General features: G+C 40.4%; 1 protein-coding gene across 6 annotated transcripts in view; it reads left to right on the top strand.

The window, feature by feature from the left end:
* The first annotated feature begins 306 nt into the window (after positions 1 to 306).
* gramd2aa (GRAM domain containing 2Aa) overlaps positions 307 to 26,955 on the top strand; it is a 29,924-nt gene continuing 3,275 nt past the window's right edge. Inside the window, exons 1-10 of one of the 6 annotated variants that reach the window (XM_047580921.1) lie at positions 453 to 601; positions 8,372 to 8,476; positions 14,796 to 14,880; positions 15,611 to 15,668; positions 16,987 to 17,059; positions 18,588 to 18,691; positions 19,264 to 19,362; positions 21,485 to 21,556; positions 21,647 to 21,703; positions 22,817 to 22,994. In XM_047580921.1, coding sequence (XP_047436877.1) covers positions 8,455 to 8,476; positions 14,796 to 14,880; positions 15,611 to 15,668; positions 16,987 to 17,059; positions 18,588 to 18,691; positions 19,264 to 19,362; positions 21,485 to 21,556; positions 21,647 to 21,703; positions 22,817 to 22,994 — 748 coding nt within the window. In that variant the 5' untranslated portion in view covers positions 453 to 601; positions 8,372 to 8,454. Of the gene's footprint in view, positions 602 to 2,822; positions 3,397 to 8,371; positions 8,477 to 14,795; positions 14,881 to 15,610; positions 15,669 to 16,986; positions 17,060 to 18,587; positions 18,692 to 19,263; positions 19,363 to 21,484; positions 21,557 to 21,646; positions 21,704 to 22,816; positions 22,995 to 26,955 lie in introns of those variants that run through there. The other 5 variants (XM_047580920.1, XR_007112451.1, XM_047580919.1 and 2 more) reach the window with 5 other exon arrangements.

Genomic DNA, 26,955 nt, shown 5'->3' with positions numbered 1-26,955 from the left:
AGCAGCTGCTGTCAACAGTTCGGTCTCCTCCGTGCATCACAGCTTCAACCTTATCTCTTAGCTCCTGATGTGACATTCACTTGTATCTGGCAGCTGGGATATTTTTAACCGCCCCTAATGCTCCTGAACCGAGTGTACGCTCTGTGCATTAGCATAATGCAACATCAGTGACAGGGAGTGATTACGCCGGGGATGATTTTGTTGAGTGTAAACGTGAAATCTGATTATGCTCCCCGTTCACCGGAGGGAGGGAGGAATGGAGGGAGGGAGGGAGGAGGGAGAGTATGATTCAGAGAGGAAGGAGGGGTTAAGACACCAATGTGCTGAGCCGATGGCTTTTCCACAGAGCAGCTGGCTGGCATCAAGATAGGACAGGCCGCTCTGAGGAAGGATACCTTGAGGGTGGCTCTTCTTCCCCCCGCTCGCTGTAGGACACGGAGGGTGACGTCCAGGTGGTGTTCATGGGATGCACTATCTACGCAGCCAGCCCTAAGGCCCTGCCTGCCGACGAGGCCCCAGGCCAGGACCGATACTACCAGCTCCCCCACTACCGCCACCCCCATGGTAACTGCAGCCAGAGGATAGCAGCCAGCAGAGCCAGGTCAGTGAACGCCTCACAGGAAGTGCAGGAGTTTGAAGGATGCTTGAACAGGGGACGCACCTCGTTATGTCGAACACTCAGCGCGCGGAGCTAAAGTAAAAGTCTGAAAAGTGAGTGTCAGGCGTCAGAGATGGTTGCCGGTTCGATCCCCGGCCGCTCCACACCTGGGGCAACACTCTGAACTGGACATTGCTCTGGGAGGCAGGTGCATGACAGCTTCACAGACCAGAAACACTGTACAGCACCTCGAGTACCACTCAGGTAGAAAAGAGCAGAAAATTTAGTGAGAAGACTTTAAAAGTGGCAAAAAGTCTCAAAAGAAAAAAATATGAAGTGAAGGAATTAAATGGTGTGTCAGCAGGTCAGGATACCTCTTCATATATTAGTTACGCCTGCAGTTTTGCACCAGTCTGATTCAAAGAAACTCATAACTTTTTAACAATTAAATGTGTGAATCAAAGCTTACAAATGTCTCTAATTAAAAACAGGGACTAAGTTACACTCCAGCTTTAACTCATCTGCAATATTTTCCATCACGATGCACAAACTGAGACTCATCCTGAGTGTTGCATCCTCTTTGGAAAAAACCTAAACTCTGATTACTGGTCGGAAAATGACTGCAGCTCAACTTCTTTCTTTTTAGTTTGGTTTAGTGCAAAGTTTTCTTCCTCGATCTTCAAACTGTAAATATAAACAAAAACAATATATATCCCCAGCACATCTCGTGTTCATGTTACTGCTCGTTTATCTGTGGCTCAAAATCGTGTTTACGTATTTGATGTACTGAGGTATTGCCAGAAAACTTTGTATTGTTTTCAAAAATAACTGAATTAAATCCTTTTCTGTCGTCATAATATTTATAGATATTAACATTTATTAGTTTCTCTTCAATCAATACCTTAAATTGATGAATTAATTCATTATTAACACCATAACAAATACTGAGACACAAGCTACAAAGTCTGTTCTTATTCTAAATAGATTTGATAAAAACAATAATTAAGTATGAATATATGTAGAATGAGTTTAACTCATTTTATTTTCTAGTTAACACTCTTGTAAATAGTGGGCAGTTCCTTCTTGTTGTCTCGGGCGTCCTCGACCTTCATTTAGACTTAAATAAATAACAATATATCCAAAACAAATCTAGTTTTTGGTTTGTTTTATGTGGGTCTTGAAAATAACTTAAATTCATGCTTTTACTTGGTAGTTTTCTCTTATTGATTCACATGTTTAAGATGTAGAAGTAGATATAAACTGGAGCTATATTGTTTTTTATTCTCTTGTTTGAGTCATCTTGTCCAGTTTTCTTTGTTTTGGCTTAGTTTTAGACATATCATGACCTTGGTGACTGAGGCTCTACACAAAGACATAAAGCGCTACTTAGAAGTATTTGCATCCCTCAGACTTTTCTACATTCCTACAGAAAAATTACTCAAAACATGAGGGGATTTTTTTTTGTCCTGACAGGAGACAAAGAGAAGCCAATCAAACAAATTCCACAGTCATAATGTGCTTTTGTGTTTGTTTATAAAAGAAAGTGAATCATTTGTACAGATGTGGGAGGTACAAAAGAAGAAAGTGAGTCCTTGTTTTCAGTGTCTGGTAACTGCTGATCAGTCGTCTGCAGCAGGTTGGAGGAGTTTTAGTTAAGTTTTCGACGTTGGTGCATTTCCTACATGAACTATTTGTTTCAGGTCTTTCCACAACATTTCTATTGGATTAAGGTCAGGACTTTGACTTGGCTGTTCCAAAACCTTAATTCTGTTCTTTTTGTACCAGGACTTGTGATCTTCGGCTCGTTGCCTCGTTGCATGACCCAGTTTCTCTTCAGATTCAGCTCACGGGCAGATGTCCTGATATTTGTTTTTAGAAGTGGTCGGTATAATTCAGAAGTCATTGGTCCATCAACGATGTAAAGGCATCCTGGCCCAGATGCAGCAAAACGGGTCCAAACAGGGACATCACCACCAGCAGGTTTCACAGACGGGATGAGGTTCTGATGGTGGAGCACAGCTTTGAACCTCTCATTTCAACCAAATAATTTTACTTTGGTCTCATCCGTCCATAACATAGTCCCAGTAGTTTTCGGGCTTGTCCACATTATGTTTATCAAACAGCAGACGAAGAGCAGACAGGTTCTTTTTGGAGAGCTGTGTTCTGATGGTGGATTCATGAAAATTAACATTAGCTTTTATGTGGCTTTTAGTTGCTTTGGGTTATTTCCTCACATTATTGCTAATTATAATGACATCAGTTTGTAAAGTCTTTGTTTTAGCTTTTTTTTTTTTTACATAAACCATGATGTGATTGACTGAGAATCTTCACAGGCATCAGTATAAATACATTAAAATATTTAAAATATGGCTATAAATTCTCTGTGGAGCTCATTAACTATGGCGTCACCTCTTCATTTATTTATTTTTTTATTTTTTTATTTCGTATTCCTGTATAATAATGAGCAGTCTTTTTGTTGTTCTGGGCGTCTGCAGGGGAGAAAATAGCCACAGTTTAATCCCCTGGCTCTTGTAAACAGCCCACACTTGACTAATAGGTAAGCTCAACCCACCTCTCCACACTCAGACTGACTTCAGAGGACGCTGCTGCAGCTCAGCGCGACTCTCTGGCGTTAGCTTTAACAACCACAGAAGGTTTTTTTTTTTTTTTTTTTTTTGTTTCATGGATAAAGAACTAAAAATGAACTGACCGAGAAATGAAGCACACGCCAGTGGAGTTTAGAGGCGCTACAAGGGGACAAGTCAGCGGGAAAAGTCGTGGCAGCGTCTGAGCTACAGGTAGGAGATCAAGGTTGAACAAGTTAAAAGCAAGCGAAGAAGAACGGAGCTTCCGGTAGGGATATCAAAATAAGTGCACTGGTGACGAGTTCAGGACGTGAAATGCGGGCAAAGAAGACACGTATAAAATGTTTTTAGTGATTAATCATCATAACAAGAAACCTCTTATATATTCAAATCAAAATTATGATATGGGTTTGTATGAAATGCACGAGCACCGCAAATGGATTTACATATATATTACAGTTTTTTCCAGAATACAGTTATAATTTGTGAACTGTCATGCTCAATTTCTCCGTGTTTATATTATACTATACTTAATTCACTAAAGACTATACTTTTTAAAAAAAAAAGATGAATCATGTTGTGCTTTTATTTTGCTGAATCGGGTTCTTTTCCGGTGTTTTCTTCTGCGTTTAGTAATAAAAAGAAACGTTTATCCAAACAGTCAGGTGTTTTAAATCCGGATACGTGTCAGGAATTTAATGTGGAGCAGACACGTTTAAAAAACTTGCGGAAAGTGGAAAATATGTGTTAAATGTTATGACCTTTGCTCTGTAGTGCTTTTTAATATTATTATTTAGACATATTTGCTCACATTAATCTGGCATGAGACTAAACACTGCAGTAGGTCCACTAATTTCTTAGTAAAGGCAAAGATATATTACTTAAGTAACTTAATGTTTGTCATGTCTTAAAGAAAAAATACATTCATACAAGTAACTACTCTTTCTTTTTTTCTTTTTTTTTGGCCATACTATTAATTTTCCCTTTCCCCCTAAAACACCTTTCAACAGTATTCACTGAACTCCTTTTAATCTTCTTCTGTGAGACGAACATTTGGAGCCTTGTGCTGGCTTAAAAACACTCTCTTCCGTCATCAAAGGCTGTTTTGAGGTGCTTGCACAATGGGGAGGTTATTTCAGGAGATCTCAAGCAGCGCAGATAGAGTATCTCAGAGTCCAAAGGCTTTACGTATGCTGCACTTTCACAGCATATCTGTGAAATACCAGAAGGCCAAATAAAGTTAACATACAACAGTAAGGAAAAAAAATAAATAAATGCAGGGAGGTAAGTAGTGCAGCAAAGCTCTGAAAATGATTTACATGAGGTGCAGGCAACTTAAACAGCCTCAAACAACAACAACAGAAATCCACCATCAGCACCTTTTTTCCTGCAGATCCACTGTAACCAATCCAAAACATCTGCCTGTTTTTTTTCTGCTCATGCATTTTCCTAGAGGTTCATGTTGGGGGCATTTACATCTGTTCACTACAGTAACTTTTCAGGAAATTATTTGCAAGTATCAGCATGTTGTAGCTAGTAGTTTCAAGTACTGCATGTGTGGAAGGAAGTAGGACGTCGATTAAGGAAACTGAGTGACTTTTATCACTAACACGCATCAGCACCGCCTCACCAACAGACTTGACACGTTGCGAAAGAAAAATATGAGATCATTTGCATCATGCAACAACAACAACTTGTATGAAAATGAACGTCCAGTGTCAGAGAAAGTACCGCGATCCTTCAGCAACAGTCTCTGTGACGAGCAGCCTTAACAAGATTACCCTTTATTGGATTGGAGGATGTCTTGTGACAGCACAAAATGTTTATCTGCGGAGACAAAGACGGACATGGAAGTGGAGTGACGAAGGGGTGGAGGCCTTTCAGTTAGCACAAACAAAAAAAAAAAAAAGAAGCAGGGTGCATTTAACTAAAGCAGGAGGGATGTTTTAAAGGAAATTCCCAAACAGGAAGCAGAGCCTTGGTCTAACTTAAGGAGTCAGTGTCAACTCACATCAACTTTGTTTGTCCAATAAACTTGTGACAGTGCTCGTGAGGCTGAATTGTGACATTAAACAGGATAAATAAGTGGCTCGCTGCTTATTTACATTTGGAACTTGTCAGGCTGGTATATTCTGTCTTGCTTTAAGGGGCAACACAAACAGTCAGACCAAAATCTGAACACGTGTGCTGATAATATGCAGACAAACATGCTAATATAGTCCAATGAACAAGTGAAAATCACAGGTTCTGGAGTAGGTGAGGTGGGAATGTTTAATTTTGGATTGTTTGTTTAGCTCTAGTTCCAGGAAACCCATGTAGACTAAATAAAACCAGTTTTAGACGGCCAAAACATCCTTATGGCCAAACTCACAGGGGTATAAGGAGAATGTTTATCCCAAGACTGTCTATTTGTGTCAATAACAATGGGATCAATGCTGTTTCATAGGATTTTTTAGACTGCAAGTAAACATTATGTGGATGAGTTAACCAAAGAACCAAAGTCTGTTCCATGTGGCTTTTTGACAAGGACACACGTTGGTGTCAGAGAAATTCCCAGCTGTTGGGTGAAAGGTCAGAAAGACAGTTTTGTCTACCTAAACTAAAAAGGAGACTACTAACTGCCCAGTATCTCTCTTTGTAAACGGGATTTCATTCCACAATGTAAATTACCCAATAGGTGATTTCAGAGGCACAATACTTGTGCTTTTGAACGCAAATATGCATAGGGTTTGAATAGTGCAAAACATGATTCAGTGGCTAGTTGCATGTAACCTGTTTAGCTTTTTATTTATATCTTGAAAGTTTATCTCTGCCACACACATGTTTGCTAAAAAAGTGCCATGTAATGATATTTCAATGTTCCGTTGTCTTCTGAACAGCTAAGCATAATACGTTCCCTTTAACTGGGGTTTTAAGCAAACCACACGCCATTTTGCTCACATCTGTGATCACGTACTGAATACTTTAAACTCAGCCCTCAAGGTGAGAAACCCGTCCTCTTCTCTCACAATAGGCCTTTCACCTCACACTCAACCCGCTGTGATCACAGATAACCAGTCAGATGTAACACCGAGCTCCAGAAAGCCCTTTTTGTTTGAACAGGTCAGCGGCTGACGTAAAGCTTCTGGCCAATTAGACATAATACACTGGAAACTGCTTGCAGGAGACTACTTCCATCAGCACCTGTAATTATACAGGAGCAGGTGGTAACAACTTCCCCTCTCCCACAGGACAGTATGGCACAGGGCCGGCATGTGTTTGTGTGCATGTGAGAAAGAAAGGGAACAAAATATGTGCAGGTGAGAGAAAGGAACAAAATAGATGGCCAGCTTGTGTAATATGGCAACGCTGCAAGCACAAAACAATAATTTTATCCTAAATCAGCCCCAGGTGTTAGTGCTGCAGTTGCCAGGTGGGTGCATGGAAGGTTGTCGACTACTTAAGTAGGAAAAATTAATTAGGCTTGTGTGAAAATGAAGGTCAAAGATAAACACTAAAATACAGCTACACTGTTAGCTGGATTTAGCTAAGTGAAACCGTAAGCTGAACGTATCGGTCAAAAAGGAGCTAAAAGTTATAATCTGTTAATACCATAAACACAAAGTAATAAACAGTTTTAAACATTAACTACAACTGTTGTAATTATCAAACCAATTATCATTAGCTAAAAGTAATGCACAGTTGAACGCATTTTGCTAATGTAATGGATAAACAGCTGCAATTATTAGCTGGTAGCAGTTTTAGCTGTGGTTAGCTAAAAGTAAAAGATAAACTGTTAAAACTGTTAGCTAAACATAAGATAAAAACAACTGTTAGCTAAAGACTATAAACAGTTAAAACAATTAGCTAAAAGTAGTAACAGTTAGCATTAGCTAATATAAAAGATAAACTTGTTAACTGGAAGTATAAGATAAATAGTTAAAACCCTTACAAGATTCAAGTTGTTGTTAGCTTAAAGGGCGAAGTTAGCTAAAGGGATTAACACTTAAAATCATTGGTGTGTAAATGGTTGAAATGTTTGGCTACAAGTAAGAGTACTGAATAGCGGAAGCTGAAGTAGTGGATGAACAGATATCAACTGAAGTGGATAAAGATGATAAAGAATGAACAAACAGCTGAGTTAAATGTTTAAACGAAAGAGATAAATGTAACACATGAAAAGGTTATATTATGAACTAAATGAAGAAAAGAGCTAACAGTACAGCTGATAAAAATAATCAGCTAAAAGCAATGGGTGAACACGTGGCAATAATGGATAAACAAACATTTAGTGGACAACATGGATAAAAGTTATGAGTAATAACAGTGATATAAACACTGACAATTCAAATGTATAATAATATTTTGATAAGATACCCTTTTATGCAACCAATAATTGACTTTGAGCTGAGTGGGACATAACAGACAGGTATAGTGTATCTCATCTATTCGGGTGATGTGCATCACTCACCTGCTTTTTCTGTTGCTTTTGTAGCCTCATAGTAGATGGAGAATGCTTGAAGGTTTGTTTTCCCTCCCACACGAAGCCATTTGCTGCCATCCGTTTTGAACTGCATGCAGAACAGCTTCAACGAGCCATTACAATAACGTGTGCCACATAATTCATGACGAAGCTGGGATTTTCGTTCTCTAGGCATTTCACCTGAATCCTTCCTTCAGTGAGCAGTTTACATATAAATGTGTGTATCATGTGTGCTGCATAGATATGAACCTTTATTTATGATTCCTTCTTTCTGGATCTGGTGTTCATTTCAAGAGACATTTGGTGCTGAGAAAGTGTATATTGTATTTTTAAAAAGCTTTGAGTCAGCTCATAGCAGCACATCATGCCGGCCATCTGCACAACCTCTGAGGTGCTCTACTTCTTTGCACATATCTGTGTGAGAGTAGCCACTGGCCTAATTTACACAAGCACAAAGAACACAACCGTATTTTACCAAGTTGGCATTTTAATGTTAACAAGCTGAATCAGACTTTGAATGTTGCATCAGGGCTGTGTTGATTTTAAAGACAGAGTCCACTTGTTTGCCCCATATACTCTTTGGGAAGAGCTCTGTTTGAAGCCGAGTCTGGACACAAAAACAAACATCTTTTTTTTCCTTTTTTTCTTTTACATAGTGTACAGTACATGGAGATCGAGCAAAGAGGTGCCTGCTGTTAACATAGAGCCATGTGTTTGTGTACTCAGGGCCAGGAGCATGACTGAGCAGCAGGAGCAGAGTGAAGAAACAGGCCTGCTCCCAACGCAGGACCTGGACCCCTCCAAGGACGATGACACACACGGACACTTCAGGCAAATCCCAAACACACACCGCTCCGCAACACTTGTCATCTTTCCATGTGTTTTTTTTTCCCCCCCGGCACGCCATCTGTATCCTGTGCATGGTCATGGGTTACAGCCCTGGGAGATTTATTTTCACAGCACTTATTTTGTGCTTTTAGTTCGGCTGTATTTGATGTCAAACAATGGCCAAACAAGCGCACACACCACACATTGACATAAAGAGACTGAAATTTACAAAGGGTGACTTTTTTTTTTTGTTTGTTTGTTTTCCCCTCCTAGGCCTCTCTGAACATATAGCACGTGTTTGGTTAGCTTAGTTAACTGTTATTACTAGTAGTACTGGTAATAACAGCATTTAATCCATTCCAATGTATTTTTTGTGTGTGCAAGAATGCATGTGAGTCTGCAGACAACACACACACACATGTTATATAAGGATTCCAGGCAGGAGCTGTGTAATCCTGGGGAATCTGTTCTGGGATGGGATTTAGCACAGAGGCATGGCGTATTAGTTGACTCAGTGAATGAGAGGGACAATTCACATGTACATACATCGAACAGAATGTGTATGTTTTAACCTCTTCCACTGCCTAAACTCACCTGGAGTCGTCTCTGCTGCAATATTTGAGGTTAATATCAGCTGAATTAATAGATGTTTTTGGGAAATATTGCCTTAAATTCATCACATGTTACCAAAACAACTTATTGTTTCAACATTAAAGCAAAGACAATCATCCTGAACCATATCTTTTACAAAATGATGTATGAATACACATATGCGCTCTCATTTAAGCTCAGTTATGGTCTCCACCTACTTTTAGGCGTACAAGGCAACTTAAAAATGAATGGCTGTCTGTGGAACTTAATGAGAGGCTTAGACTCAACCATAAATTAAAATACGAAACCAAAACCATTAGTTAAAAAAAGGCTTTAAAGGGTAGCACTTAAGGGCTACGGGCTGACACTCAAAAGATGGTAGCAGTCAATGCAGATAAAAACACTCTGGTTTTATCGTTTGTGTGCTTCAGCTACTTCACTCAGAAAAGCGCTAAAATATTGTTGAATCTGATTCACAGTTTCTATTCATTGTTAATTGTCATAAACACGCCGTATCCTCCTAAAGCAAACACAACGATTAAACAGCAAAGACATTAAAGCATCCTCCAGTGATTTCATGTAAAATATTTGTAATAAAAACACTTGTTCCATATCCATTTAGTAACTGTTTGCTAAGTCGCTATCAATCTCCAAGTGAGACAACACTTTGCTTTTAGACTTTTATGAACTGGGATGACTTTCCCACGAAAAATCCCAAGCTAAACACAGTAACCGAGCAGGTATCAAGGGTGGGTGGAGCTACAAGACAGTTCTACTCACCTGTGTGTAAAACACAATATTATATTGTATTACACTGGCCAAAGAAACAAAAAGAAAGATAACTTTCACACTGCTGTTTTGCTACTTAGTGTGTTTGGACCTCAAACACATTAAGCCACCACTATGATCCTATGCCTTTGCTATGAGATGGACATGACGTGCAACAAATGAAAATTGAACAGGTCTCAGCTGGTCTCAATTTACTTCAGCAGCCCAATGATGAGGTGAGGCGTCAAGTAATCATATGTGTTAATTTCGTTGGCGACATCAAACAACATCAACGAGCACGATTGTTGACGATGTAGCTGGCCACGTTTGAATCTAACGCTCATAGTATGAGCAATAGAAGTAACATTCAAATATTACACTTGCAATTATCACCTGTGACCATAGGTGCCGCCAAAGAGTACGAAACAGGTCTTTGAGAGTGACTCTTTAATAATCAACATTATCAGGATCCTCTCACCTGTATAAGCCATATTTTTATAACACATAATCACAAGGTTGTTTGTTCAAATGTAAGTAAAATAATGCCAGTAAGAATCATATGGAGGTTTCCACTGGTACACAGTCTCCTGATGTTTAACCATAACATTTTTAGACATTGCTTCAAAGAAAGAATTATTATTTCAGTCAAAAAAAAAAAAAAAAAAAAATGTGGGTACTTTGTAGTCTCACAGTAACTCCATCCTCCTCTCTCAGGGCTTCAGTCCCAATTTCTCCTCCTCCAGCTAAATTATTGACTGTGAGTCCACTGCCGCACCGGCCACCGATGGGAGGTGTTCGCTTTCTAATTTAGGATTCAATTTAGGATTCTTTGAGCTTGTAATTAGTTTGACTATTCTGCCTCACAGCCAAGGGCACTGTGATACATGAACAAAGGCGCATGCGTGCAGACACAAACACACTCAGAGTAGGCAACATTTCGATTTGCTCATGTTATAAGGGAATGTACTTGGAAAACCAACCCATGTGTTTTACTGTAGTTTACGTTCTTTATGGCTATTTTTGTGATTGAAACAGAAGATATGGTGCTTTCCTTTTGGGCCTCGTGAGAAACTTTAAAACCTCCAAAATTAATGTGAAAGAAATGTTTTGCCTTAACACGCTACGTTCACAGTTGTCCTAGTGGCACGGTGGGAAATACCCACAGCGGTTTTCTCCTTACATTCAACTAAATTGCACTGGCAGTATTGATTAAGACCTGGATGTTGTGTAAAAGAAAGAGACAGATGGAAAGTGAAGAGTAGGAGCCAGTTAGTCCCCACGGAGCTGCCCGTGTTTTTAATAATCACTCTCTTCACTCCACCTGAGAGTGCAGAGCCACTGTGTAACCTATTTATAGGCAGAAACCAGCAGGCAAGAGGAGCAGCACACATGCACCGTTGTTTGTAATATGGTCACAAGACGAAGGGAATGTTTCTTGCAGGAGGTGGATTTTAACGAGGAAAATGGTGCACATCGAAGGCAAATTTAATAAAATAATGAAATATTGCAGAGGGTGGTGTTTAACCCCTCGAATGACCTAATTACCGCTGTGATTTGGTTATGGATTTCTTATTAGATATCCTGGTCTCTAAATTAATCTTGAATTGTGTTGTAATTATTTACAGTTATATATACATCTCACATGTGTTTTCAACATGCACAATTATTTTGCATTAAGATCAGTGTCAACAGCGTGTAAGACCTTTCTAGTTCAATTACGTTGGCTTTGGCCTTATCCTTTGCCTTTGCTTTGGCTTTCTGTCAGGCTTCCTGTTGTTGCATGGCACAGATGCAGATAACAGTTGTAGATTTACCATTAATATTCTTTTTCATTTTATAACAATTTCTCATTAATTTTAGTTAAAAAGTAACATTGGCTAAAATTATTAGTTAGATTGATCAGCTCTAGCGGGCAGGCTAAGCTAGCATTACTTAAATGCTTAGTAGTTGAAAAACACTGACATTGTAATGGTATAATTTTATTTTTATGATAATATTTTAATGTAAAATTGATCTTAAATATGCTCTTGTCCACTTCATGTATGATATTTTGCTAATATATGGCGACTGCTAGTTTGTTTCAGCATTAGCTTGCAGGCTAATTAAGCTTTTTTGAAGTATAGTATGTAATATAATATATAAATATGCAATATGTAAATTTTACATATGTCCAACTAAAAACTAAAGGTGCTTTATCCAAAACGGTTAATGTGACAGCTGATATTTTGTATTATCCCTTTAAGTTGTTGTAGCAGGGAAATGTTTTGCTTGCGAAGATGATCCGTAGTGTCTTTAAGGTGTCTAGGAGAGCTGTCACAGCTGTACCGCTCAAAGCCACACACACAAACACTTAGACACAGCTGGCAACCATAGCATCTGTCACCCCCCTCTGCTCTTTGACACTGCAGCTCTTTTTCTAGCCCAATGTTTATTTGCATACAGAGCGCAAAAACTGTGATCGGATCCTGAGTGCTCCAGCGAGATATGGAGACGTATTTTAATGCCACAGTTATCAGAGCAATAAAAGAAACATGTGCACAGTATACTACAGTCCAGTAAGACTACCACAGAGCAAATATGTGAAGCTTTTATGCTTTATTTCCATTATGGAAAATAGGCTGTAGTACTTTGAAAAACCTTTTTGTCTTTCAGTTTCAACGGCAGATTGAGTTTGCTCAGTTTTTGTGGTGTCGTCCAGTGGACTAAACCTTAAAGAGGCAAAGATAAAAACAGTCCTGAGTGCTAGAGATGGAAACTACTGCTCTGACATGTCAACAGATCTGCCTTCAGTCAGTCACACCACTGTGTGTTTTACACATTTTCATATTTTAACATCACATAAACTTGCTACCATTGTGAATGTTTACTATACAGTAATATAATAGTGGTTTTGCTTTGCATTGTGACAAAGGAGTTTCTGTGCAGATCATGATTTTCCTCAGTGTTTGTGGTGTGTTCTTGGCATAATTTCTATTTGTATGACTGTTTCTCACAACCGTCTTGTCATATCATTTTAAGCCTCGCTCTCAGGGCTGTGACACAACAAGCCAAAGTACAGTCATTTGTCTTCACAGAGCATCTGCAGCCCTAGTTCTTGCTCTTTGCCCCTGTATCCCTTGTAATTATCTGTCTTTGGTTTTGTCTCTGACCTTTGTATATACACACTTACACACATCTCATAATTTTATTTGAATATTCGACTACTTGTCAGTGGAATTATGAATACCTTTATTGTATACCCTACCAAAATGATATACTTTCTGACAGTAATTTCTTCCTCAGATTGCAGTATTTTCACCTATTTAAATGGACACTGACCATTTTACTGTGCCTTCAGACACAGAGATCAGCATTTCCCTGCAGACAGCCAGTGGCCTGAGTTTTCCATCCCCAGAAGCAATAGAGTTGTTTAGGGACAGTGGTCACACTATGTGCTTATACCCACAGGGGCGTCTCTTATCAGAGCAGTGAGCAGGGCAACAGTGGAGGGATTTTAACATTAAGTCTCCAAGCTGTTTACAGTAAATAGCAGTGCTGAAGGACTGATATTCTTTTAATGTACACTCAAGGGTGTTAGGTTAGGTTAGGTTAGGTTAGGTTAGGTTAGGTTAGGTTAGGTTAGGTTAGGTTAGGTTAGATTAGGCTCAGCCTCAGGGTCAGCCTCAGCCCTGCTAAGGCTAAGACCCTTAGCCTCAGCCTTAGCCTCAGTAGTAGCCTTACGCTTAGCATTAGCCTTAGCTGTAGCCTCTTCCTTAGCCTTAGTCTCAGTCTCAGCCTCAGCGTTTCTAAGGTTAAGGCCCTTAGCCTTAGTCTCAGCCTTAGCATTAGCCTTAACCTTAGCCTCAGCCTCATCAGCCTTAGATTCAGCCATTAGCCTTACCTTAGCGTAGTAACTGTTGCTACTACTGTCTAACTTTTTGTAGTTATGTGCTAGTGAGGTTTTTAACCTATTAAATTATTAAATAAAAGAATGATTGAAAATCTTGTTTTTTAACAATTGTAACAATTGTTCATTGATTCCAGGCAAATAAAAAAGAATTAAGAGCAGGATCAACATTATAACTTTTACTAAAAGAATTTTATTCCATGGCGTTCAATCCAGCATGAGAGTCTCCCCTCGCTTGGTGCTTTCAGTGCTTTCTAATATTATTCATTTCTATTGTTTTATTGTTTTTATTGTTTTAATGCTTTTATTGCTTTTAATTGTGTTATGTTTTTATGCTCTTATTTTATCTATGTAAAGCACGTTGTCTCGGCTGTAGCTGTTGTTTAAAGTGTTATATAATCAATGTTGAGTTGAGTTGAGTTGAGTTGAGTTGAGTTGAGTTGAGTTGAGTTGAGTTGAGAGATTTCATCAGCTTTAGCAAATAGCTAATTAAGCTACAGTTATCTGAAAACACTGCGGCTAATATTGTAATGCTCCCGCAAAGTCTTGATTTAAAACATAGGCACAGTTTTAAGGTAGTTTACCTCTACAATATTAAAATAATATTTCAGGTATTATTTGAGGTAGTAAAAAAGTTCATATTTGATTTTAAGTATGGTAGTAAGATTTATCTGATTATCTGTTTATTTCTAATATAACATAATGTACTTGTGCATATTTTAAAACCTTAAATCAATGGCTTGGACTCTGCATGAAGAAATCAGGACTTTCTGCTTGTTCCACCCTTCATTTGACGCATTTAACTCTTGCACAGTTTGAGGAATGGCTTGCATGGATGAGATAATTCATCACGGAGCAGTACACATGAAACTGCAAAGTGGTTTCACCAGACCTTCTGTTCTATCAGTGCCTCCTTCAGCAAATGTTTTTCTGTAACAACATCTTGTGCTCGATGTCAATCACCTAGCACTCACAAAGAGATACGTATTCTGTTGAAGGACTCTCTGAAAACATCTGTCAACAACGTGCTGCCTTTCAATCTTTGTTGTTGCTCACACATCTTTTTAACCGGGACAGGAGTTCATTTCGGTGTCTGCCTTAGCAACAGATATGAGTATCAGGCTGTGACATCTGCTGCTCCGTTCCAACTATCCCTCCCGAGGTGAGTTTGATGCCAGTCATGTGTGCTCCTGCGTGTGTTCTCATGTACGATTAAAAGGGCGACACGGATAATTTCCTGACATGGTCACTGTTGGTGTGAATATTTATCTTCAACTTTATTGTTTTATCTGTCAGTATTTACGCACATGCTGATGATTAACTCGTCATATGGAAGCTTTGACCTATTTACCAATTCATTAGGAACACGAGTGAAAATGAATATGTTCTAAAATAACCAGTCCAGTCATTTATGTTGAAGTAGGACGTAGTTAGTAGCGGTGTAGCCTAACCCAGTGAAATGGGGTTGCCAAAATAACTCGAACATGTGTGGGTACAACGCAATACAGTTCAATAGTATAATACAAACCACAGCCTCCAAAATGGAAACACAGTTGAATATCATATCCTTCCTGATTTTTTATGCAGGACTGTTACATCACACTGCATTTGTTTTCACTAGTGTACCTAATGAATGGGCAAGTGAGCGTATATGCACACACACGCAAACAAGCTAACCACCATTTGTTATGCTGCCAAGGCCTGTTTTTGCCTACTTCAGCTCAAAAGAAGCCATTAATCTACCTCCAAAATGCTAAATACACATTTTTTATTTACAGCAGCACATTGAGATGATCTGCCATCTACATTTGTAGCTACACGGTATGCTGAGGGGCAAAGACGCACATCAGGAACTTCATTTGTTACTAAGTTCTTTTTCCTTTTCATCGCAGGTTTCAGCTGATCGAAGACCTGTCATATGAAGATGTGAAGAAATGCTACAGGGGCTCGGTGAGTCTGCTCTTTATTTTGATCGTAGTTGTTGATGTGTCTGTGACTGAGTCCAACTAGCTGTTTTTGTCTTGACCCAAAGGTTAAATAGAGGTGGCGGCACTTTCCCTCTCTGCGCTTCAAAATATTGACGTGAGAAAATAACTAAATGGAGCAAACTAATCTGGTTTGATGTGCAACCTCCGACTTTGGACATTGCTTCAATTAATCCCAGCATTTCTTTGGCTTCATTCACGTCAGCAAATTATAATTATCATTATTTTATTAATGGTTAACATTAATCCTGGGCTTTTCCCCGGTGGCGATCGAGCCCTCCTGAATACTGTAACCTATTCTAAGCAGCATAGTACTGAGGACAGGAGCTGCTCAAGCATGAGCTATTAATAGAAAGACAAAAACAGGAGCGGCAGACAACAACAGAGATACGAGCTGAGGGAAGGATAGACGGGATACAGAGCAGGACAGGGAGAAAAAAGGACAGATAATCTAGCGGGAGAGATATCCAGAGCTGCTAGTGAGGTTGAGCTGTCAGAGAGGAGAGTGAGGAATGAATGAGACCTATTGTGTTTTCAGGGAAGTAAATGTATGATTTTTTTTTTTGTGAGTTTTAGGTGTCACAGGCTGGCGCTACAGTCAGGAGCAGAAGCTGACAGATAGAGGAAGGGAGAGAGGAAAGGCAGAGGAAGAGTAGTGAATAGCAACTGTGTGTTTTTTCAGCTCAGAGTGACGAAGGGCAGGGAGTGTGTATGTGTGTGAAGGAAGCACAAGGAGAGGGAGGGTGTCAGCTGGGTGCTGCAAAGTGTAGAGTCACCGGAGAGTGTATTTGAGACAGAGAAAGAGAACCTTGTAGTTGAGAAAGAGCTCAGTGGCTGTAAACTGAGGCGTAGTTGCTGTAAGTCTGCAGCGCGTGTGTGTGTGCGTAGGTGCACACATTAGAACCAGGTGTGTGTCTGTACGTGTACGTTGGCTAGAGGTAGCAGCACGGAGGCAGTCCTCTATCCAGTAACTGACCGACGTCAGGGGGACAGTGTGTGTCTTGCAGCAGCTTGCTCCAGGCCTTGGATGTGCGTGAGTGCGTGTGTGTGTACGGCGCCAATGTGCTGAGCCTGGTGCAGAGCTCCTCGCGTCCTTTGAGGGAGAGGGTGGTGTCAGCGCCGAGCGGAGCCGGAGAGGCCGGTGGTGGCGGAGGAGGTGGTGGTGGTGGTGGTGGTGGTGGAGGTGGAGGTGGTGGAGGAGAGGGACAGGCGGTGCTGGTGCGGTGCAGGCAGGCCGGTCCACAAAGGAGCTGCTCATGACTCTGCCCTGTCCCTCTGCACAGACTGTCAGCAAGTACAACTCGCAGTACCACAAACTGTTCCAGTGTGTGCCCAAGGATGAGATCCTCATGAAAGGTACTGTCATTTTGAATTTTGAAAAAGTTAAAGGTTGTGTTTTGTGCTGCACGTGTTTAGCTGCATTTGTTCTGCTTTGTTTTCCTTCCTCGCAAGGTGCGAGTGCTTAGAATCAGAATCATAATGCCTTTATTGTCCGCGCACCTACTAAAAGAATTAAAGTCTTCTCCTCTGTGGTGTAAGAGCAGTAAAAATACAACAGTATAAGACACAATGTAAAAGACAGTAAGGTTCAGATAAGTGAAACATAGTGCATAGAAAACACTCAACAACAACTCAACTGTAATAAATAGGTCACAACAGTAGGAATATATATGTGTGTCAGAGTGAGGTGCATTTTTTTTTGCACTGTGTCAGTGTCAAGTATTGATCCGATAATACACATTGAAGTTGTAAAGTGACAGTATGATAGTATACATACCTACATATTAGCATTTTATTTAATATGAGATAACAGCTATGACTATTATTGTCGTCTTGAGCGTTCATTGAAGATATCTAACAGGTCATAAATGTATTAATCAGAATTGCAACTAATAAAGCAATTTATCAAGCAAATATGGAAGTTCAAGCTTTCCAGCTGTGTGGGTTTTCTGTTTAATATAATTCTTCATTAAATATTACCACCACTCAAGCGTAACAATTAATCTTAAGATGTAATATTCAATACTACATACTACTCATTCAAAAATGAATGTAATGCATTACATTATTGACCCCAGTTCCACCTGGGCCTTTCAAACGTCTCCAAACTCTCCATTACAGCACCTTGCATCTCTTACATTTAACACATACAGTAATAGAAAACAAGTGGAGGCAGCCGTTTGCTCTTTGAATGAATTTACCTATGTAGTATTGGCTACATTAGCTTAGCATCAGTCACTGCACGTTGACTCTTCAACACTAATACTGAAGCTATGTCCCACATCACTCCCCTGTTCACCTGTTGATCAATTTCACATCTGTACAATGCAGCAAATTCCATTGTGGGATTATCACCAGAAAGTGTGTGTACATGGACACTAATTAATTTGCATTCGCATACCTGTGGACAGAAAGTGTAGTGCACTGTAGAGGAGGTACCTGTGGCCAACGTTAGTAAGACAGCTAAGAGTAAAAAGAAAACTTTTAAAATAAGAGGTTTTGTGTATTTGTGTACCATATCCATCAAACATTTCAATGCTTATTCATACTACCTTTGTATTTTGTCTACTTTTGGCTAGCTTGTCCGTCTTTCATTGCTCTTGTTTCAATTCTGTGGCCCCGTTTGTATCAGAAACTCTTCAATGTTCAGATTTTGGGTTCATAATCTACAGGTTGAGGGTTCAGATTTCTGTTTGACGTTTCGTACTGGTTTACCATAAATCGTGACGCAACCTGCGCCATGTCAGGATAAAGGCTATGATGTGAACACTTAAGTGACTAATCATTTTAAAGTTGAAGGACTTGCAAGAGGCGGTTTTTGCTAATCTTTTGTTTACTTCCAGTTTGATCGGCTGAACGTGTTTTTTGTCTCTTCTGTTCTCAGTGTACTCCTGTGCTCTTCTCAGAGATATCCTTCTACAAGGCCGACTCTACATTTCCAGGAACTGGTTGTGTTTCTATGCCAATCTTTTCGGCAAGGACATCAAGGTAGGAGTGACTGACAGGCAGTTTAATAAACTCAGACTGAATGAGAAACTTGAACCGAGTGACTCCCAGTCACAATCTGACGAGCTGATTGGACGCCTTGACAATTTATTTGACTGAAAATCAGTCAGGGCTACGTGCACACTGGAAGTTTGTCAGTCGTAATTCTTCAACATATAAGATTCCTCTGCCTATATGTATAAATACTGTATACTCATATGTGTGTGTGTGTGTGCTGGGGAGTTATGTACCAGGAACAGGTCGTCTTACTGAACCTTTAACCTTAACCAGCTATGTGAGTTTCTCTTTGATGCTGTTCATTGTACCTTTTCCTTCATTTCCTTGAAACCAGATCTTTCCTGACATCTCAGTGACAATAAGCTACTTATTCAGGCTGCATTCCTCACATTCTGACTGAAATAAGACACGTTTTGTGTCCACTACTGATTTTCTCCAAGGGCTTTTCCTGAGAGTACCTTCAGTGCCACCACGTTCACATAACATGTTGATTTCTCAAACTCTTGTTTTTAAAGTTAAGAAACAGAATTCACTGCGCCTCTTTTCATCTTCTCCAGGTGGCGATCCCTGTCGTTTCTGTGAGGCTGGTGAAGAAGCACAAAACAGCAGGCCTCGTACCCAATGGCTTGGCTATCACCACAGACACCGGCCAGAAGGTAAGCAGGCCCCTCGCAGTCACTGTAAATTGAAATACTGATGCTGATTAACACAGCATGGCCGTGTTTTCCGGTGTAGCTGTTGTGGAAAAATAACACCAAGCTATAGATAGAAGCAGAGCGGAGTCCTCTCCTGGTAGCACAAGAAAGGGGAGGCTTGTTCCACCGTTGCAACAATGTTCAGTGTGACAGAACTGTCTGTCACAGCAGACTCAACTTGTCATCACGTTGCTGCTTTCAGTGACAGATTGTACCTTTTGACTGTTACCAGCCTCAATGACCTACAAATAATGACAGCCAATAAGCATGTAGCGTAACATTTAGCTGCCACTTACTACTGCACTAAAAGACCAACATACATGCATGCTGCTCAGAAAGTTTATTCTTTCTCCATAATGAATTCATTAAATTTGTCACTAAAATATCTTGGTTATTCTATGTGTACACCCATGAGACACAACATTAAAACCGAGTACAGGAGAAGTAAATAACATCTCTGATGTGTCACAATATTAGGAGGGTGGTCATAATCTTATGCCTGATCAGTGTATGTGGCCAAATATTAACCATGATGTATTTAACACACCACATATACACAGAAGACAGTCGGGTCACATAGTGAATGTTAACTTATAAACATATGGAAATTAAACGACACATCTTCAGGCACACAAAAGTGTGTCTCTCTGCTCTGCATCAATACCAGATGTTTGTAGGAAACCCCCATATACTCTAATAACATACATTTACCACCGTACATGTGTATTGCTTCTGATCGTGCAGGCGTCCATTATTCAAACCCTCAATTATTAATGGCAGTTGATGTTTTCCAGATAAACGTGCAACAAAACTGTCAGCGCTGCAGTCAAATAAACACAGCGGATGGATCAGCAGAGGGCTGTTAAATGACAACACGCCTCCACGTCTTCTTTGTGCGAAACACCATTATTAAAACGAATTACTAGCAAGTAATCAAGAAATTACACTATGTATGCAATACACCAATCAGCCACAACATTAAAACCACAGACAGATGAAGTGAATAATATTTATCACCTCGTCACAATGCAGTGTTCTGCTGGGAAAAAAAAAACATGTGGATGTTTGCTGACTGGAGGTAGTTGCCCTCAGTAGGACAATGCAGCCTTACACGCCGCAAAAACTGCTTAATAGGAACAGCTATAAAAAAAAAACATGAAATGTAGCATTGAATTAGCTTTTTCAAATCATCAATCCAAACTGATCGAGAACAAGCCCAATCCACAGACTCCTCTTCTCTCAACATGTAAGACCCAAAATCTCCCACTAAGCCCCGTGTCCCACAAAAGAGAAACACACCGAATATTAGTCAGGGGGTTTTAATGTTGCGACTGACTGATATATATGTTCCAACACATTACTCAGATTAAAGCAAACAACCTTTTTGGAAGTAGAAGTGTTACATACAGCACGTGACTGTTATGTCTGAAACCAGCCGAGGGGTGAATGTCCTTTAATCTGCATGTCTGCACGATTGTGTAATAGGCATCACATAGAGAACACATAATGTTTACGCAGGAGTCCACAGCTCGTGCTGGTAACATCAGAGCTCTGGCCCATTTGTGTCCTGACACAGATTCATCGGGTGACACAGAACAAGACGTTTCTGAGCCAACAGGGACACAAACGGCTGATAACATCACAAGTTAAACAACATTTCAAATGTTCATACGAAATGAATTCAGAATACGGTGAATAACGTTTCTTCACTTATGCGTGGAGGAGGAATGGAAACCCTAACCCTCTATCCCCAGTATTTAGGACAACTTTTATTAAACTGTGATATTTGTGTAAGCCGTCCCTGACCTGTCAGTCATTATTTGACATGAAAGAATGAACTGGTACAAAAAAAATGCGATTAAAAAAATATCCTCTTTATTCTCCAGATTAATGCGTTTGAATCCCTGAAGTGTTTTATCCCTCACCCAATAAGAGTAGTGTTGATTAAACAGCTGCTCGTAGATAGTCACATCCTACACTGACCATTATTTATCCCCTCTAATCTATATATATCCTGTCAGTGTATTAAAAGTATTATAAAGACACTATTAACGGTTTTCATTTTACTTTTTTATTTCCTCAGTATGTATTTGTGTCTCTGCTGTCAAGAGACAGCGTATATGACGTCCTGCGCAGGATCTGCACGCACCTACAGGTCAGAGGACGCACACATGAACGCATTCTGTTTGCTCTGTCTCTGTGTACATGTCAAAACTAAAGAGGTGACTTCCCCTCCCCTCCCCAGGTCAACGGGAAGAGCCTGAGCTTGAAGCAGTTCATGGAGGAGCCGACCTTATCGCTGGTCAGTGGCAACGTTGCCTTTCACTTGGGAGAAGGTCTTTCGTTAGCCTTCGTAGCTCCTTAAAATTGATCAAAGCGAGCGGAAGTCCGACGTGCTGTGTGAAACATTGATCAGAGGGGCTGACGTCTAACCAGAAGGCAGACTTACCTTCTTACACGGACAGGATCAATAGATCATTCTGTTGCAGTGAATTATAGCCCGAGTCGGCAAGATGCTATCAAAGGGCTCTCTGAAGTCACCTTGTGTGTGTGTGTGTGTTTGTATTCAGTTTCGCAACAGGCTAGCTTTAGTGTGAAGGAGTAATTAAACTCTGTTAAAATGCCCGTCCTTGGTCATGTGCTGATCTTGACTGATAATATTAAGCGGGAAATTTATGATGACAGTATCTCGTGATAAAGGCTTTATGGAGCTTTGCTAATCCTTGACCCAGAACCTGTCGAAGATGTGTCAGTTATATTAATTCCAGTCACACTAAGAAACTAAAATATCACCAAAAATGTTGTCCTACTCTACATACTATAGATCCAAATGAATGTGACGCCACATAACAATCAGCTTAGTAAACATTTGCTGAGGCATTATAAGACCATAACATTATGACCCCCCGGCTATCATTGCGTAGATATAAAAAGCCCTGATCCACTAAGGCACGAACTTCAGTAGACCACTGAACATGTGCTGTGGTATCTGACACCGAGACATTAGCAGCAGTCCTGCAAGTTGTGAGGTGGGGGCTGCATGGATCAGATTTATACTAGGTATTGCGGACCAGCAACATCATACTGCAAGGGGTGCAGTTTTGGAGATGCTCTGACCCAGTTCTCCAGCCATTACAAACTGGCCCTACACATTGAAATGCTCAAATCCTTCCACTTGCCCATTTTTCCTGCTTTTATCACATCAATGACCTGCTGCCTAAAATATCTCACCCACTGGCAGGTGTCATGATCACGAGACAGTGACTGTCAGTCACTTGACCTTCGTTATCGTAATATTATGGCTGATCTGTGTAAATCTTTATCTCCCAGCTTTAAACCACTTGTGTGCTGTCACCGATGCAGTGGGTTCGCCGCCTTTCCAACGCTTTCCTCCCGTTTCTCCCCCGTGCCACAGGACGAGTTCCCGACTCCAGACGAGTTCCCGGTGGTCGACGAATTCCCGTCAGTGTTAAAGTGGAGAAGGAAACCCTCGGTGGTGTCGGTGTCGTCATCCCTCCCTGACCTCCTGGGGAACTCCACCAGCAGCCTGAGCGCCGCAGACACACCCTTCAAATCAGAGCAGCCGCTCGAAGGTGATAAAAATATTCTCACACTCTCACTCTCTCACTGCACTGATGCAAAGTCCAAGGCCTCACTGCATTTTGACTTTCCAGGCTTCACAAAGGTCTGTTTTTATGGCTGTCATAAGATATATCCTCTTGGACAAGGAAGCACATAAATAGTATAGATACAGATATCACACCAAAAAACCCACATCGTGTCATAACAAAAAAATGTCCCTGTGACACATTCAGAGTTTGATCATTGGCATGAAACCAGTTGTTATTTGTTGATTGCAGTTGTGTGGCTTTATTCATTAGTTTGAGCACACTGTGCATCTACTGCAGAAAGTCCGAATGGACATTATTGTTTTTATCCATAAAACATAAAAAACAGAAGTCTTACTTTTATTGACTTTTACTGACGCTGTCAGTAAGTACCTTTTCATTTTCTGTTAAATAAATAAATAAATAAATAATAATAATAATAATAAACATCTCCTCAAAGCGCAGTATTCCACAGGGGAGCAGTATGGCAGTGGACTGGGTCGCTAGAATAATGAGAGCCTGCATTACGAGAATTTGTGAGGGAATAAAAGATTTAAGGAGTACTTCCCAGCAAGGAGGTGTTAATCCGTGAAGCATTTTATAGGTAATAAGTAACAGTTTGTAGCCTGACCTCAATGAAATGTGAAGCCGCTGAGGACAGAGTTGGTTTTATGTCTTTGAAATGTTGCTCCTATTATAGGATAACAGTGAATGTTTTATGTTGTCAAGTCGTATTTCCGCCGGTCAGCCACAACATTATGGCCAGTCCTCCGTTTGCCGCCAAAACTGCCCCGACCTGCTGAAGCATGGATAGTAGCGGTGGATCTTTTAAGTCCTATGAGTTCGGAGAAGTCTTCCTGATCCAGGATGTCCCACAGATGCTCGACAGAATGGAGATCTGGGGTATATGCAGGCCAAGTCAGCACCTTAAACTCGTCCTGTACCATTTTCATGTAAGGGAATTTGAGGAGCACCCCCAAGAGCTTCAGTTGTGAAGACGCTCTGACCTGTGTCTTCAAAGTCACTCAAATTCTTCCATTTGCCTATTTCTCCTACTTCTAATACATGAACTTTGAGGACAAAATATTAATTTGCTGCCCTATATATCCCAGCCACTCAAAGGCGTCGTGATAACCAGATTATCAGTGTTATTCACCTCACCCATCAGTGGTCATAATGTTATGGCTTACTGAAGTACAGTGGATATAAAGCATCTAAGCAGCACTGCTAAAACAACAGGCTTATGTGCTTAAATTAAATGAAACAAAGACCATTCATAGCGGAACATTTAATTGTAGAATTAAACCCAAAAAAACAAAGTGACACAAGATAAAACCAGAAAAGTTGGTAGATTTTGTGTTTCTTTCTACATATGAGAGAGAGAGAGAGAGAGAGAGAGAGAGAGTGGAAGACAGCAAATGAGTAATTGCTTTTGGATGGCAACGTTTCTCTTATGCAACAACGCCTTAAGCTCCAAATGGAGATTAAATCATGTGGAGGGCCTGTATTAAAAAGCTTTGGGCGGATGGAGATTAAATGGAGATTATCACAAACAATGTCTGCTGTCAGAGTTGTGTGAGGACAGTTTAACGCTACACTATGTGATGACAGACTTCACATCGTACCTGGATACGAACTTAACTTCACTCCACATTACCTGTGGGGTATTTGATCAGTGTGAGCTTCTGTGTGCATTATTATCAGAGCCCGTGTGCCGAGTGGGAAGTTGAGTAATTCAGTGCGTTGATATCATAACCAGAGTCAGCACCTGTGTTATAGTAGCTTCACATAAAGACAGTTTAACAGTCAACATCGGATTACACTCACTTTATTAGGTACGCCTTGCTAGTAAAAGGTTGGACCCCCTTTTGCCTTCAGAACTGCCTTAATTCTTCATGACATGCTTTTAACAAGGTGTTGGAAACATTCCTCAGAGATTTTAGTCCATATTGACATGATAGCATCAAGCTGTTGCTGCAGATTGGTCGGCTGCACATCTGTGATGCAAATCTCCCGTCCCACCACATCCCAAAGGTGATGGTCTATTGGACTGAGATCTGGTGACTGTGGAGGCCATTGGAGTACAGTGAACAACATCATTGTCATTTTCAAGAAACCAGTTTGAGATGAGCTTTGTGACGTGGTGCATTATCCTGCTGGAAGTAGCCGTCAGACAGGATGGATCCATGCTTTCATGTTGTTTACACCAAATTCTGACCCTGCCATCAGAACGTAGCAGCTGTTATCAAGACTCGTCAGACCAGGCAACGTTTTTTCTAATCTTCTATTGTACAATTTTGTTGAGCCTGTGTGAACTGTAGTCTCAGTTTCCTGTTCTTAGCTGACAGGAGTGGCACCCGGTGTGGTCTTCTGCTGTTGTAGCCCATCTTCTTCAAGGTAATGTGCGTTCAGAGATGGTATTCTGCATTCCTTGGTTAACGAGTGGTTATTTGAGTTACTGTTGCCTTTCTATCATCTCCAACCAATCTGCCCATTCTCCTCTGACCTCTGACACCGACAAGACATTTTCGTCCACAAAACTGCCGCTCACTGGATATTTTCTTCTTTTTCGGACCATTCTCTGTAAACCCTAGAGATGGTTGTGCGTGAAAATCCCAGTAGATCAGCAGTTTCTGAAATACTCAGCCCGTCAAACAACCATACCATTTTCAAAGTCGCTTAAATTCCCTTTCTTCCCAATTCTGATGCTCGATTCAGCAACTTGTCTTGATCACCTCCACAAACCTAAATACACTGATTTGTAGCCGTGTGATTGCTTGATTAGCTATTTGTGTTAACAAGCAATTGAACAGGTTTACCTAATAAAGTGGCCAAGTGAGTGTATATATGAACAAACTTTGCGTCCAGTTTTCATTGTCTCACATTTAGTGCAAAATTCAAGCAATCTAGTAATTTTAAAAAACAAATGTATCACATTTTTAATAACAGCTGTGCATAAATAATTTAAAATGTCTTAATTAATTTTAAGGCAGGGTATGTTTTTTATTTTTGGCGTTATTTTGCCCAAATTCAGTAATAGCCTGTAAGCACATTATAAGTCAAACATTATAGGAGAACACTTGACTTCTGTGCCTCCTCCTGCTTCTATTTACAGGCTTAATAAAAATCACTCTGTGACGGTATTTTTCCACCAATCACAGGCCATTTTATGGAGTGTCGCTGTTCCTATTGGTTACTCCTCATAAATCAATGCACATTCACGTCCCATTGCTAGTGAAGACTGAACGGTGGACTTCTCCATGCCGATGATGCATGTTAGTGCTGAAGTTGGGGCGCACTGTGTACCGGTGTGATCAACAACAAAAAATGTCTGGACGGCTTATTTGACCTGTTCTCACGCTGAAAAATGGGAGGAGGGAGTGAAACTGCGACTGTAAACAAGAAGGTGGAGGGGAACATCAGAGATTTTACATACCCTGCCTTTAATTTAAAACGAAAGAGCCCCATAGTCTTAGCCCTACGATGGACTGGCGACCTGTCCAGTATGTTCCCTGCCTCTCACCCAGTGACAGCTGGGAGGACAAGAGCTTACAGAAAAGGAATGAATATGTGTGTTCACCAATCGGCCATAAGATTTTGATCATCTGCCAAACATTGTGTAGAACTGGACTGGATGAAATCTGTGCAATTTGGAGGACAAAACAACACCTTGATCTCATAGTTGTGTTCTGAGCCTTGGTCTTTTCCTTCCTGGGACCAATTTTGATAGATACTAACTAAGATCACCCCACAAGAGCAGCAGTTCTGGAAATGATCGGATCCATTAGTCTAGCTATCACAATTCTTTGTCAGAATCCTGTTTTTCTGCTTTGAACTCATCAGCTTTGAGGATAAATGTTCACTTGCGGCCTAATATGACCCACAAAGTGACAGGTGTCATGGTAACAAGATTATCAGTGTTATCCACTTCACTCATCACTGGTCA

This window comes from Mugil cephalus, chromosome 3, assembly GCF_022458985.1.
Source record: "Mugil cephalus isolate CIBA_MC_2020 chromosome 3, CIBA_Mcephalus_1.1, whole genome shotgun sequence".
Lineage (NCBI taxonomy): Eukaryota > Metazoa > Chordata > Actinopteri > Mugiliformes > Mugilidae > Mugil > Mugil cephalus.
This window is presented reverse-complemented; position numbering and strand designations above follow the sequence as displayed.